This window comes from Salvia hispanica, chromosome 2 (assembly GCF_029641045.1).
Source record: "Salvia hispanica isolate PSC_SH4W2 chromosome 2, Shi_PSC_v1, whole genome shotgun sequence".
Taxonomy (NCBI): domain Eukaryota; kingdom Viridiplantae; phylum Streptophyta; class Magnoliopsida; order Lamiales; family Lamiaceae; genus Salvia; species Salvia hispanica.
The window spans coordinates 264,905-280,015 of NC_142693.1; the positions used below are offsets into that span (position 1 = coordinate 264,905).

Consider the following 15,111-nt stretch of genomic DNA (forward strand, 5'->3'; position numbering starts at 1 on the left):
AAATATTAGACACCACCACCATTATGTAATAGCAAAATGTAAAGAAGTTGATTTCTCAAACAAGTTTTAAATCTCTATGATCTAATTTATTTATATATTTGACGTGGATTTGTTAATTGCTTGTTTCATGCTATTGATAAAAACATAGTATAAAATATTGTTAATTAGTATGATTTGCTGACATAAATTTATTTTAGTTTTATTTATATTACAAGCTAAAAGAGTACCAATAACAATGAATAAAATTATACTACTAAATTTATCAAAAGATTAATAAAAGCATAATCAAAACACTAATAATGATAAAAAATACTCTATATTTAAAGAATTAAAAATAAAAATATTTTAAAATACTAAAATCTTTATAAACAGTAATCTAATAAATTACTCTCTTTGCCTCAAGATAGTTGAATTGTATTCCTTTTGAATTGTGCCAAAATAATTGTATCATTTTTCTGCCAAAAAAATTATTCTCTTTTTTATATATTTCCTCTTTTTTCTCACATACTTTATTATAGTAGTAATATTTGGTAATCCTTTATTAAAAAAAAAAAACTAGTATGCAAAAAATGGTAATTATAAAAAATAATTATAATTTACTCTTCAAATTAAGTTACTTTTATCATTTTATTAGTATTTTGTAAATCAAATTTGCTATGGTATACTTAAATTGTTGCTATACACACCTATGGATACGATCATATGTACAACAATATTATTATTCATATTTGAAACGATATTGATTATATTTTTGATTCTATACATTATTATCAAGTATATCATCGACTGTATAACATTTTCTACATTTCATAATGAAATTTATTATTGAGATAAAATTCACAACTTTAATTTTTTGAATGATAAATAAGGCTTGTATCGCCAAATAATGAAATAAATTTCAAATATATATGGCATTCCCTGTCATTCTATAGATCAGATTCACCTCTCTCTCTCTCTCCTGAAAAATATTTATGATTTAAAGTTTAAAGAAAGTAAGTGTAATTATTGTTGGTTGTGCGGTGCGTTTGAGTGTGGGTGTGATATCCGCGTCGTTTCTCTCTCCTACCACTCACCAAAAAGCTAGAAAAGGCGACTGTGTCATGACTAGAAGATGCAGATGATCCTCTCCAGAGCTGTACCCAAGGCCATGGCGTCCTTCCCTCACTCCAGGCCCAGGGTCTCCTCTTTTTTCCTTCTCAATTTTTGTTTTGTTTCAGTTTCAGTTTCAAATTCCCCTTAATTATGTTTTCCTTTACAAATGTCTAAGATTGTGAGTCTTATTTGGGGCTTATGGTTCACACTGTATTCAAATTCGGAAACGAAATGGCGAGATGTGTTTAGCGATTTGAGCTATAAGTCTTCTCCTTTTGTTTTAGGTTTTTAATCGAGGGAAACCGCTGCGATCTAGTTCATTTACGCGTTGTTCGCGTTCAATTGTTCGCTGATTAGGTGTTTATGTGGGGATCGTTTAGTGGATGGAGAATTGTGAATGTGATTCGTGTTTTACGTTTTCGTATCTGTGAGAAAATTGTCGGTTTGGAGTTTTACTGGAAGATTCTTTAATCAGTGATTCCGATTTCTTTTAATTTTTATTGTTTGCTTGTTTATTTGTTTATTGTTTATTGTTTTGGCTTTTAGCTGAGAGGAACGACTATGATGATTGATGATGTATTTGTGTTTCAGATACTGTTTACATATTGCTGTTCATGTATGGTGAAGTGAGTACTCATTCTTAGGTAGTGTGATTGATCATTGTGTTCGTGTAATGTTTAACCCCGTTGTTTGGTAAATTATGATGATTCGTAAGCTGGAGGACTAGATCATTGGTTGATTGTTGTATCATTTTTACCAATTTTTGCTTGCTATTTTATCATTATTTGAGTTTTAGTGTAGGCAGCCATTCTGATGTTTGTGTTTGAATATCATGCTTATGCATTTCTGACCTTTGTAAGTGAAATGAGTTCTCAATTTTGCATGTCTTTAACTATGATTTTAGATTCATTCACTAGTTCATGATATTTGATCCTTTTCGCATTCTTTTGTCTTAGTTATCAAGTTTGATTTGTGAATTAACTGTTTTGCCACTCAAGATGGCTGTGCCTATTGGTATTAGAAGTATGCGTTTGATTGTATATCTGAAGCTTGTCTTTAATATTTTTGGTTTGGATATTAATGACTACTAAGCTTTGGGCCTCATTTGGGATTCTTGTTTTGTATGTTGTTTAGGTAATGGAATGCAATTGTAGTTGGTTTTTAAACTCTAATTTTGGTTTCAAAGTCAACTTCTCTGATCCCTTTGCTCTAAATTACAACCAAGTGGTATTTCCTTTGATTTGCCTAAATCAGTTTGTTGTATTGTCATTTCAGAAGGAGCTATGTGTGTGGCCCGGAATGGGACAACTTTGCCTTAGAAAGAATCTTTTGTATGGATTCATGAGGCTTTTTTCAATGCCATTCAAAACCCTACGCAGTGTTAGCCGGACAGTTGGAGGAGTTTCAAATTTTTGCAGTATCACAAATATGTCAAACAGCTTGCAAATTGAACTGGTGAGTATGGTGTCTGAAGTTTCAGTACAATCTATGATTAAATAATAAAAGTTGGCTCATTTCATGATGGATCAAGGAAGAGATTGTCTTTTGCCCAGAGTCTTATAGGAACACTGAACATATGATTTTGACCTTATTGCTTTCGAGGGGTGGGTAAGCCGAGGGCAGTGTTGCATTTGTCTCTGTTTTTTACCTCAAATCAATTTCAAGAGACATAGAAAGAATCTGTTTGTGTGCACTTTTGGCAACTAAGTGTGATGTGTTTTTTATTTTTATATACCAAACAATTGTAAATATCTTACTTATTATTCATTTCTCATAGGTACCTTGTCTTCAAGACAATTATGCTTATCTTTTACATGATATGGACACTGGAACTGTTGGAGTGGTTGATCCTTCGGAAGCCGTTCCTATCATAGATGCATTGAACAGAAAAAATTGGAATTTGAATTACATACTCAACACTCATCATCATTATGATCATACTGGTGGTAACCTGGACTTAAAAGAAAGGTATGGTGCAAAGGTATGACACACTCCACCTTTGGTAGCATTTGACCATCAAAATGAACAACCAAGTATCATAGAAATACAAAATAAAATCACATTAAATGGATGCCTATCAAATCAAACACATTCTATTATTACCTATCGATTGTAACTCAACTGATTATAACCTATCAACTGTACTGGGTATGATGTTTTTTTGGCATTATTACAAATGTGACTTTTGGTTCTTATACACCTTTTGTAAATTCTGGGATGCTTCAGAATTTTTGCCTACATCTGCAATGCAAAACTTGGGTTATCTCATCCTCCAATAGGATTTTACGAAAAATATAGTGTGGCTCTAGATGAACCAATTGATAGGTGGGAAACTAAGCTCCCTAAATAACTTAATCTACTTGTTCAAGTGTGTCTATATAAGTGGATCTGTTCTTAATAAGCTAATTACTGACCCTGACAATCTTACCATGCATGATAGTCAAAGTAGCAGTTAGCACCCAACTTCCAGAGGTGAATTTTTTACTAATTTTATATAGAATGTTCTACCTTAGAATTTGTCACTAGTTATTACTTTTAGTAATTAGTTATAAGGGTGAATATGTGTTACTTATTTGCTAGTATTTCTTGATTATCATTCTTTAATGAAGTATATCAGAGCCACATCTATATATTTATGTAGGTTATTGGTTCTGGTCTAGACAAGGAGAGAATTCCTGGCATTGACATAGCTCTGAATGATGGAGACAAATGGAAGTTTGCAAGCCATGAGGTGCTTGTGATGGAGACCCCTGGCCACACAAAAGGTTATACTTAAATGCTTCACTCATTAGCATCATGTGTCGTTAGTTGAAGTATATCAGCTGTAAAGTTTTTTCTGAGTTCACTTGCCCTTTTTGTTTAATTAGTGACATATCTAGGTCTTTGTTTTGAGCCCTCCCATAAAATTATTAGAAAGCAGATTGCATGTATTATGTTTGGATATAATCATTTGCAGTTTTTGTTCCTAGTGGGTATGGTGCTATGTACTGTTTTAACTCAATCACTAAGTACGGTGAGGACTGAAAAGGAGGTGTTGACATTTCTTTCTATTTTGTTTGTTCTCAAGTACAAGCAGGCATTATTTTCACGATGTTGCCTTACCTATTATTGTTCTCTGCAATCAGGTCATATAAGTTTTTACTTTCCTGGATCGAAGTCAATTTTCACTGGAGACACTTTGTTCAGTTTATCATGTGGTAAACTTTTTGAAGGGACTCCCGCGCAGGTAATTATGATGACTTACGTTTCTTGTAAGGTTACAATATTGTTTCATTTACTGTTCAGTGTTCACATCCTTTTACCTGTATCAACTTGCGTCCAAGTGCCATTAGTGATACATATCTGACTGGCATCCTGTGCATTGCTTCTTATATAGATGCTCTCTTCCTTGCGGAAGATTGTGGCGCTGCCAGATGACACAAATATTTACTGTGGTCATGAATACACATTGGTAAGTTAACTTCAAATCTTTTATGATTGGCCCAAGATACAAAGGAAGAGGCTTGAGTGCCCTCCTTATATATGTGTGCCCCATGAACTAATTGCTTCTTTTGTGACTATTGGCGTGACATGTTGAACAGAGTAATTCAAAGTTCGCCCTATCTATAGAACCTCAAAATGAGGAGTTGAAGTCTTATGCTTCCCTCATAGCTCACCTCCGTAATAAGGGCCTCCCAACGGTATTTCCTGTAGCCTTATTATTTACACTAAGTTTTCTATAAAAATACTGGTGGATACTTTGCTATGTTTTTCGTTTTGCGAGTTTTTTTTATCATATTTTTTACCTTTGTCAATGCACATACTCTTCATTTATTGAATCGTGTAAATAATTTTCCAGTATAACGCTATGAACTCTATATTATAGCATAGCCGCACACAAATTGATAGGGTAGGTTACTTTTAAGGCAAAGGGACAAGATTGTTAATCTGATTAGAGCCGTGGAGTTTTAGTTTCTCTGAGACAGATTTACTCCCTTTTCCGATTACTTTCTACAAAACATTTTCACTGGCAGCATGGTTTCTCTCTAAATTGTCTGTCAAGAATCTCTCTGATATTCTTATGTGCACCAGATTCCAACCTCATTAGGAAACGAAAAGCTGTGTAACCCGTTTCTTCGTACGTCAAGTGTGGAAATTCGGAAGTCACTCAAAATACCCGAGTCTGCAGATGATGCAGAGGTGCTAGGCGCCATCCGCCAAGCCAAGGACAACTTCTAGAGTCGATAAGGTGACTGGAGGGAGGTATATTACCAGCGACACTGACTTTTCTAGAAGTCTGCTAAACTCGATTCGTGGAGTGAAGACGACTCATACTGTGGCATTGTTGGAGAAAGAAAGTGGTGACATGGACAGAGTAATGTATGTATAAGGTAGGTCCTTTACAGTGTGTTGTTGGATCCCAAGCTCTGATCGAACTTTGCTTTGTTTGGAAGGCAAGAATTCTCTGTTTTTATCAAATGATGAAATATCGGGTTTCTCTTTTGCCCCTCTGAGTTGGTGGTGTGTAACTTTGGAAAATAAACTTAACTCTTTCTTTTTTTAAATTAAATATATTACTTACCTCTATTGAAGATCAACGAGTCTGAAAATTAAAAATAAATTTCTTATTATTATCATTGTCATTTAAAATTGAAGAGTAAAAAAGAATGCCCCCTTTTTCTACTGGAGGAAAAAGAAAATGGAATCTATGCTGGAAAGGTTACTGAAATCTTCAACGCAAAGGAATATACTGGAAAAGGCAAATGAAAAGTAGGTAAAATGGTTATAAAAGTAAATACTACGAGTGAACTACAAAAATGGTCCCTGGACTATGGATTTATCTCGCCCATAGTCCCTGGACTTTAAAAATATCGCCAGTAGTCCCTGGACTAAGGGTTTATCTCGAAATTGGTCCTTTTGGCTTTTTTTGGTACGAAAATACCTTTTGATATTATTTTGGGGGGTTTATGGTCTTTTTACACTTTTAACATTTTAAATCTGATATTATTTTAGTTATGTACTAACTTTGATATTATTTCAAAATTATCATTCTTCTTTCATTTTGTTATCCTTCACTGAATTTTTTTTTATTTCAATATTAGATTTAATTTTATAAAATTAAATTTAATATTTAGATTTTTTAAATATCAATAAATTTTTTAATGAAAACTATTAATTCATGGACACTATAAATATTGATTAAAACTATTAATTTTTGTTATTTAATATAATATTCAATTGAATTGAAGAAGTACAGAAAAATAATATTAATCATGATGGAAAAATAAGAGTTATTCTATTTAGCCTCCGTTCGGTTGTTATAATTGCTTGTGATTAAATATTATGAAGTTGACTAAAAATTTGATCCTACTTTAAATTTTTATATAGGAGTATTTTTGTTAAAATTTTCTAGTAAATTTTGATTGTTTTCAAATTAATAAACAAAAATTATATTAGTCTTACATTAGATGCATATTTATTTCAGAATAAATTGTGTTATATAATCTATTTATGATTAAAGCTATTTAAATATTGATTAAAACTAAGGCGTTGTCATACCTTATTGATTACATAGTACTATACACTATCAAATATTGATTATAACTATTAATTTTTGCTATTTAATAATTTTTATAATTAAAAAAATTTATTGATATTTAAAAAATAAAATTTAAAATTTTGTAAAATTAAATCTAATATTGAAATTAAAAAAACAAATTCAGTGAAGGATAACAAAATGGAAGAAGAATGATAATTTTGAAATAATATCAAAGTTAGTACATAACTAAAATAATATCAGATTTAAAATGTTAAAAGTGTAAAAAGACCAAATTGCCCAAACCCTCCAAAATAATATCAAAGGGTATTTTCGTACCAAAAAAAGCCAAAAGGACCAATTTCGAGATAAACCCTTAGTCCAGGGGCTACTGACGATATTTTTAAAGTCCAGGGACCATTTGTGTAGTTCACTCTACTGCTAGTATAATGAAGAAAGCATGATTTGTTGAATTTGTTCACCTAATTTGAAACTTTTTTGCTACGTAATTTCTTATTTCAATGAAACCAACCAATCAAAATCATAGGAAAATATAATCATCAAACCAAAATCTTCTCTCTTAATACACATTTTTTAATTGTGGGATGATATTTAAGAATGACTTTATGTACAAATTTCATGAAATTGGCATGGAGTCCTTTGAGTACATGACTCAAAACAATGATTTCAAGTTGTTATAGATTATTACTCTTTTTTATGGAACTTAAATTATCATTAAAAAAAAAAGAACTTTTAAAAAGTAGCCAATTTTTTTTTTTCAATGTAACAAATTTTGTTACCTATAAATATTGCACAAAGAAATTTCCCAATTTGCAGATACAATATTCCTTCAGATATACTCCCTCCGTCCCCGAATAAGAGTTACTAATTTCCATTTTGGTCCGTCCTCAATTAAGAGTAGCACTTTATTTTTACCATAAATGGTAAGTAGATCCCACATTCCACTAATTTTTTCAATTAACTTTTTTTTACATTTCTTAAAACTCGTGTCCGGTCAAAGTGTTACTCCTAATGGGAGACGAAGGGGAGGAGTAATCAAATCCAATTTGCAGATAATACAAAAAGGAAAAAGTCCAATAAAAAATTAAGTCCAGTCGACCGACCACTTGATTCCGGTGGAGCCTACCACACAAGATCCATTCCTCCCCCACCCCTCCATTATTCTCTCTCTCATCTCTCTCCCATTCTATTCCACTCCGATTCTCGATTCATCCGCGGCCGATTCTTCGAAAATGCCGAAAGAAATCGGTGATTCGACGGACAAACACTCGAAAACCTGCGTCGTTTTGGGCGGCCGGGGATTTATCGGCCGCGCATTGGTGGAGCGCCTGCTCAAACTCGGCAATTGGATCGTCCGAGTCGCCGATTCTCATAAGTCTCCGGAGCTCAAGCCTACAGAGCCGCTCCTATCCGATGCGATCGCCTCCGGCCGCGCCGCTTATTTCCAGGTTGATGTGCGGGATAAATCCCAAATCGTGGAAGGTACTCATTCTCAGCTTCAATTGGAGTTGCATTTTTCTATATGATTGATACGTAATGCTCGTGGAAGGTTCAGTTTAATGATTGTATTTGGAGTTTGAATGGATACGTGTTGAAGGTTTCGAAAATTCAGCAGAAGATACTAGGAATTCAGTTTATCTAATAGATGAATATGGATTGTACAGTTATACCGTTTAATTTGGAGCTTTTTTGTTGGGGAAGATGACTCTACTGTACTTCTACATTCCACTTGGATATTACAATCTTGATAGAAAGCAATCTCTAGAGAGAATTTTGTTCACTAAAACCTTCCCAAGCTGCAGCAGTATGTCTGTGAGAATGACTAACAAGATACTTAATACTCTCGTCATTGGAAGAAACAACTACTTATTGCTTTTATTCATTTCTAACAGTGAGTTTGGAAACTAATTGTCTATGCAGTTTTGCCTTGTCTGTGATTCTGTGGTTCATTTTATTCTTTAGTTCTTCTTGATCTTGCTCAGTTTTGTTCTTCATCTCATTAGACATTTTCTTATGTTAAGGCCTCTTCTATTGCTGCTTAGTAACACCTTTTCATATCTGTGCAGCTTTGAGAGGAGTATCGGTTGTATTTTTTACTGACTCTATGGATATATTTTCCCAAGATTTTTATCTTTGCTACAAAGTAATCGTTCAAGGTAATTTCTCATTTTCCATGTAATGAAATAATTATGCGGTCTACTGGCATTTCATCTTGTACTAATCCTTATTTGTCACAATTCTTCAGGTGCTAAGAATGTAGTGAAGGCTTGTCGAGAATGTGGAGTGAAACGGCTAATATACAACAGTTCTGCTGATGTAGTTTTTGATGATGTACATGACATACATGGTGGAGATGAATCCTTGCCATATTCTGGGCAAGTATGTGTCTTAGCGAAACTCCTTGTCTCTCTCTTCTACTCTCCCTCTCTCTCTTAGTCACATTTGTCGCGAACATATGCTGCAGTTCTGGGATATGGTTGCTGACCTTAGGACTCAAGCTGAGGCGCTGATCTTGTCTGCAAATGGTGCTGACGACCTCTTAACTTGTGCTCTTCGTCCTTGCAATGTATTTGGACCTGGAGACCCGCAACTCATACCCTTGCTGGTGAATATGGCTAAATCCAATTGGGATAAGGTGCGGAAGCTACATTACCTTCTCACAAAGATTTTGCAAAAGATATTATTTATCTTCCAAACACTGTTTTGTTCTGCATTGAGTAGATGCCACGTGTTTCTCTTGATTATTGACTACTGAATGATCAGTTGCATGCTTCTGATCATCTTTCTCTGCTATTTCCCTATTGCACGTTCTGTATTATTAATTGAGTTAGGTATGTACTTTTTGGAATTAGTAATAGGCTTTCTCATTTCAGTTTATTATAGGAAGTGGAAACAATGTGTCGGACTTGACATATGTTGATAATGTTGCTCATGCTCATATCTGTGCTGAAGAATCTCTAAGTGCTCGGATTGATACTGTGTCTGGAAAGGTATCTTCAAAATTTGAGCCCTTCTTTGTTCTGTCAATGATCAATCACTCTCATTTGTTGTGAAATAGTGTTTTGTGCTGATATATATTTCAGGCCTTCTTTATAACAAATCTGGAGCCAATGAAGTTTCGGGAATTTGCATTTCTTTTCCTTGATCGTTTGGGGCACCCGAGGTACTATTCTCTCATTGAATGCTAGATGCTACAAACTTCCCAAAATGGTTCCTCTCTTCTTAAGTTCTTCACAAGTCTCATAGATGCATTGAGGGTTTTGTCTAAACTCTTGAAGATTTTGAGCAGGGAGAATGGCTGTTAGACCTTATGAATTAATTTATCAGAAAATATGACCATCATAAGAGAAGTAGTCTTTGGTGGATGAAACAATTAGATGGTCTAATCTTTAATCAGTTGGCTTTGAATATTTAATGTTGTTATTGAGCAAGTTTTCTTGGACAAAAACTTCCCTTTGATATGAAAGGTCTAGTTTCCTGATGAATGAAACCTTTTCAGTTAATAACTTTCTCACAAGTAATCAGTTTCATACCTTTTGCATTCCTACTTCCCTTTCCTTTTTCTGCTAACTGGCAGAAACCGAAGTCCTCTAGCCTCCACCATATATTTATACCTTTTTCCCATCCCCCACTTTTCATAACTAGAAAGTTAAACTGTAGGTGTTTGCTTGTAGCGATATATGGACAACCTCTTGTGCTGATGGTTTCATATCACTTGTGTTGCAATTTTGATTTATTGGCCTGCAGTTGGGATGAATGTTTTTATTGTTTGATCTATAGCATTTTACTTATCTGGTTGCAGGCCTTTCTTTAATATTCCACCTCTCGTAGCTGAACACATATTTTCTTTAATAAAATTGCTTCATCGGAAGTCAGACTTCAAAAAGCTTGATCCTTCTATCTCTATTTACAAGTTAGCTTCATGCACGAGGACATTTAGTTGTCTTGCTGCTCAGAAACATATTAATTACTCACCAGTTGTTTCCCTGAAGGTAACATTTTCCATTCTCTCTTTAAAAACATCTCCTACTATAATTTGTAATAAGAAAATTCGCTTTTCATACTCGCTTTTGATGTACCTAGAAGAGCTATATACTAGCTTTGTTGCTCAAATAATATTGAAAGTTTTAATTTTCGAACTTGTGAAGGTTGGTTTGGTCTTATCTAGATGAGTTGATGAAGTAGTCCCCAACTGAAGTAGGGAAAAGTAGATGAATTTTACAACTTGCTCAAAGAATATTGCTTTGCAAGGTGTACTTGCAAGTCCCACTGTCCCACTAATAATTTCGTCAACAGGATAATCAAGTTATTCCATGTTCAACTCTTGTCGACTCTTCTCTATAATGATGACTGATGACTTGGCTGTGAATGGCTATGAGTATATGTGTATCGAGATAGATATATCAAATACTCATGCTAGCTGGTTGTCTTGAGAAATGAATGGCCCCATACAAGTCTCTGAGGGTGTTTTTGGATCCTATATATCAATACACTTACAAAATGAACATGGTAAAAATTAAACATTTGGTCCCCCTAATGTTACAAATTCAGAACTTATTACATGTTCATCTATCTATAGAGCTAGACTGAGTCCATTTATTCTATATCTAAGCAAGTTGTTGTGAGAATTTGGGATGGGTTGGTATTTTATCTTTAAAGAACTAAAGTCAGGTCGAACATTTTGAATTTAAACTGCTATGTTTTAAGTCACTCAATTTTGTCAACTCTTTTATTTTTCATTGCATCAGTGCATCTTACATCTACAAAATGTTTATTGACGCTTATATTTCAGAATATAGATCTTTGTCCGCTATTGTGTACAGTTTTTCTTGCTTCTGGAATATGGTTCCTAGAATGAAGATTTCCTGTTTAACAATCTATGCCACCAATGTACTTGTCCAGTAGCTTGAGTATGTTGATCACCAAATAAATGCCTTAAAGTGGGGACTGTTGTTTGTCACAGGAAGCGATGACACTAACTGTTGATTCATTCTCCGACGTGGCCATAGAGCCAATTTTTATGAGATACAGATGCAGCGATGAACCATCAAAAATAGAAAAGCTGTTAGGCGGTGGACAAGGTTGGTTTTATTTCCCGGTCCATGGTATTACAAAGCAGTCATATATTTTGTTCTTGACTTTTAGGTTTCTTCAATTTGTCAATTCAATTAGATGATGTTTGGTAAATCAGTGGCCTTGCTAATTCAACTGCACTGTCTCTTATCATATAAAATAATGTGTTACTTGAATCTTTAGCTTAATGGATAGCATAAGCCTTTCCTTTCCCTCTATAAACTGAAGTATCTTAACTCCCCCCCCCCCCCACCCCTAAACAACAAAGCGCCCACACGCTTTTGGATAGATGCCACATTCTCTGTATGGGATGCAATTAGGTATTGCGGAAAGAGATGTGTAAATTTTTTTTATAATCTCTGCCACGTTGGTGACCCTGTGCTATTTTGCTGCAGTTGCTGATATTTTGCTGTGGCGTGATGAGAGGAAGACCTTTATAAGTTTTGCATTGCTTGGTTTTATGTATCATTGGTTTTTCCTGTCTGGGAATACTTTTGTTTCATCTCTTGCCCAACTGCTGCTGCTAACCATCATATTACTTTGTGGGCACCATGTGCTACAGTTGTCTGGGTAAGTTTGATGTAACTATCCTCTTTGCTTGTCAGATATCTCGCTGGTAGTTTCTTCTCTTGGATATGAGGTTGTTTTTGCTGCGAAGATTAATGATGTTTATTCTTCTATATAATGCCATAGCAATGTATACAAATGTTCATTATCGTACTCTGGTTTTGGACTTTTTTCTGAATTAAACAACTGCATCTGATTGATTGGCAGGTTACAATTTTTTCTACAAATAAATCAAAATACTCAGCACTATTATCACTGAGTGAATATACCGCGTAATTTCAATATCATTTTTTTAATTGAAATCATGTTCAGTTATTTATAACACATGCTCTACAGATATGGATCCACAGTTCTTAGATTACCACCATCGTGTTTTGAGATCTCAGAAGATAAAGTGAGAAGCTTTTTCTTCACGATGAAATGTATGTGGGATAAGGTGGAGTTCCTGATCAAGTCATTGGCTCAAGGAGAAGATTGGCTTATCTTTTTTAAGGTATGTATTTACTGAACTTGTCCTAGTTTGAAATGGTTTGTATAAGTCCAAAATGGTGAAAATTCAGTCCTTTGCAAAGACTCAGATGATAGATGTGTTTTTTCCAATCAATATACTTTCTTGAATAAGCATTTGGTAACATGCCTTTAATATACGAGCGTCCTCTGTTCCTAAATTGCTCATGTTGATTTTTTTTATATTTGATTGTTCGTGGGGGTGGAAGTTGCTCACCTAACTGATGAGGCACACATTGCTTGGGTCATTTTTATCATGTCCAGTGTAACCAATCGCTAATGTAAAATGTAGATAGCTTTAATTTGTTTTCTGTTGATTACAGGTTGCATCTTTCATGTATGTTTTCAAGTGGATTGTTTCCCAGTACTTGGTCCACGCCATAGGTCTTGGTACGTCGCGGACAGCAGTGCTATTTCTTTTGATCATACGCGCTTGACTTGGTTTCAATTTTTTATATCCTTTAATGATTTCTCTTCGTGGTCAATCAATTGCAGCTTTGATCTTTGTGTTCAGTATGTGCTTCGTGTACGAACAATACGAGGAGAAGATTGATGAGATAGCAGTAATCATATTCACGATTGCCAGTAAGCTAACAATCTTGCTGGCTAGCAAATTGCCAAAACCTAACTCTACCTACAATCCGTTGACGGAGAAGGGATCTAGCCGTAGTTTGTTAGATGAAAGGCAATAAGATCTGGGTCACGCCCCGTCGTTTTGTAACCTTACTCTTGTAACTCTGTAACAACTTTTGTAGATATATAGTTTAGCTTCTTTAGATTACAATGGTATAATACTATCATAGATATCCTAAGATTTGAATCTCTTGCTTGAATTCGTGGTGTCACTAGTATATTTCTTTAGATGATTGGTGCAATTTCAAATAATATAATGAAATGGTCATTTTATATGCTCGGAGTAGTGTATAGATATTGAGGATAATATGTTATGACGTAGTGTATAAAGATAGTGACTAGTGAGTATAATATGTTGTGTAGGAGTAATATATAGGAGTAATATTTTTCTTCGGCCCGAAAATAGGACTATATGGACTTATTTACTATACATTATTATTTGAAAACTATATTATATGATTAATTTTTTGATCATGCATTGCAAGGGTAGTGTTACAATGCAAACCTATATATGGCACAAACTCCAAACTACGATCTGGACCATTAGAAAATATCGACAGAAAATGTCGACACAGTTTCAACACATTTTCAACAAAGCATCATTCGTTGACATTGTGTTGACATTTTCTCTTGATATAATTTTGTCATCTGTTAACATTTTCAACGGTTCAGATTATAGTTCGAAATTTGTATAATATTTAGAGTTTGCATTTGATTACATCCCTACATTGCAACATAGTGTTTAATGAGACAATCTACATTTATTATCATCGTTAAATTATCTTTAAACTAATACTATAATTTTTGTAAAAACTAATATTAATTGAGAGAGTTATTGTAATCTAAGGTTTTAAGATAATTTTGAGAGGAGAGAAAATGATTATGTAATGCTACACGTCAATTATCCACCATTTTTAACTATACATTGACTAAAATACCCTATAAAATCCAAAAAATAATACTCTCGGTTTATCAATTTCGGGCGTCCCGCTTTAGAAGTCCCGGTTGGGTTAAACTAATAAAAACTGCCTACAAAGTAAGTAAAAAAGTGTTAAAAGTAAGTATCAACATCCAGTTCAACATTTATTTATTACACATCCAATTAAAAGTAAGTCCCAACATGCACTACAACATTTATTTATTACACACTCAAACAATTTCTTAAAACATGTGCCCGACTCAATCGAAACTCCTAAAGTGGGACGAAGGGGGTAGTTTTATGGAATTGACAACATATTTTTTGATTGTGTGGTCTAGATTGAATTATATGGTTATCATATTAATTCTATTTGTCATTCTAATGCACCCATTTAACAATATTTCATAGTAAAATTTTATATCATTCTCAAATGTGACATCTCTATTCATGTTTTGGATTTTCATACTATTAGATTTTATATATAATTTCGGATTTTTAATATTTTAGATTCAGATTTTTGGTCAATTTGGATAGGATTAGATTCAATTTTCAGGGTGTGTTTGGAACACGGAATTGGAATTGAATTGGAATTGGAATTCTATGGAATTGAATTGAGTGGAATTGAATTCCAATTCAATTCCAAATCCATCGTTTGGTATTATTACGGAATTAATGTAGAATTGTATTATAATTCCAAATCCATTGTTTGGTTACTTAAAATTGACATAGATTTGAAATTGATATGAATATTTTTTAAATAACCTTCACTATCTTTTGATAATTA

The 15,111-nt window shown here is 33.7% G+C and overlaps 2 protein-coding genes across 2 annotated transcripts; both read left to right on the top strand.

The window, feature by feature from the left end:
* The first annotated feature begins 970 nt into the window (after nt 1–970).
* GLX2-1 (glyoxalase 2-1) lies at nt 971–5,585 on the top strand. Its single transcript, XM_048118521.2, has 8 exons — nt 971–1,177; nt 2,368–2,547; nt 2,870–3,073; nt 3,734–3,857; nt 4,218–4,318; nt 4,469–4,543; nt 4,674–4,772; nt 5,164–5,585. The coding sequence occupies exons 1-8, from the start codon at nt 1,112–1,114 to the stop codon at nt 5,308–5,310; spliced, it is 996 nt and encodes a 331-aa protein (XP_047974478.2). The 5' UTR covers nt 971–1,111; the 3' UTR covers nt 5,311–5,585.
* A 2,192-nt stretch (nt 5,586–7,777) lies between these two features.
* On the top strand, nt 7,778–13,608 carry LOC125216741 (3-beta hydroxysteroid dehydrogenase/isomerase family protein). Its single transcript, XM_048118511.2, has 12 exons — nt 7,778–8,110; nt 8,695–8,784; nt 8,874–9,007; nt 9,093–9,263; nt 9,502–9,618; nt 9,712–9,791; nt 10,431–10,620; nt 11,592–11,709; nt 12,097–12,271; nt 12,605–12,761; nt 13,099–13,165; nt 13,271–13,608. Exons 1-12 carry the CDS (start codon nt 7,861–7,863, stop codon nt 13,465–13,467), a joined length of 1,746 nt encoding a protein of 581 aa, XP_047974468.2. The 5' UTR covers nt 7,778–7,860; the 3' UTR covers nt 13,468–13,608.
* The last annotated feature ends 1,503 nt before the right edge of the window (nt 13,609–15,111 follow it).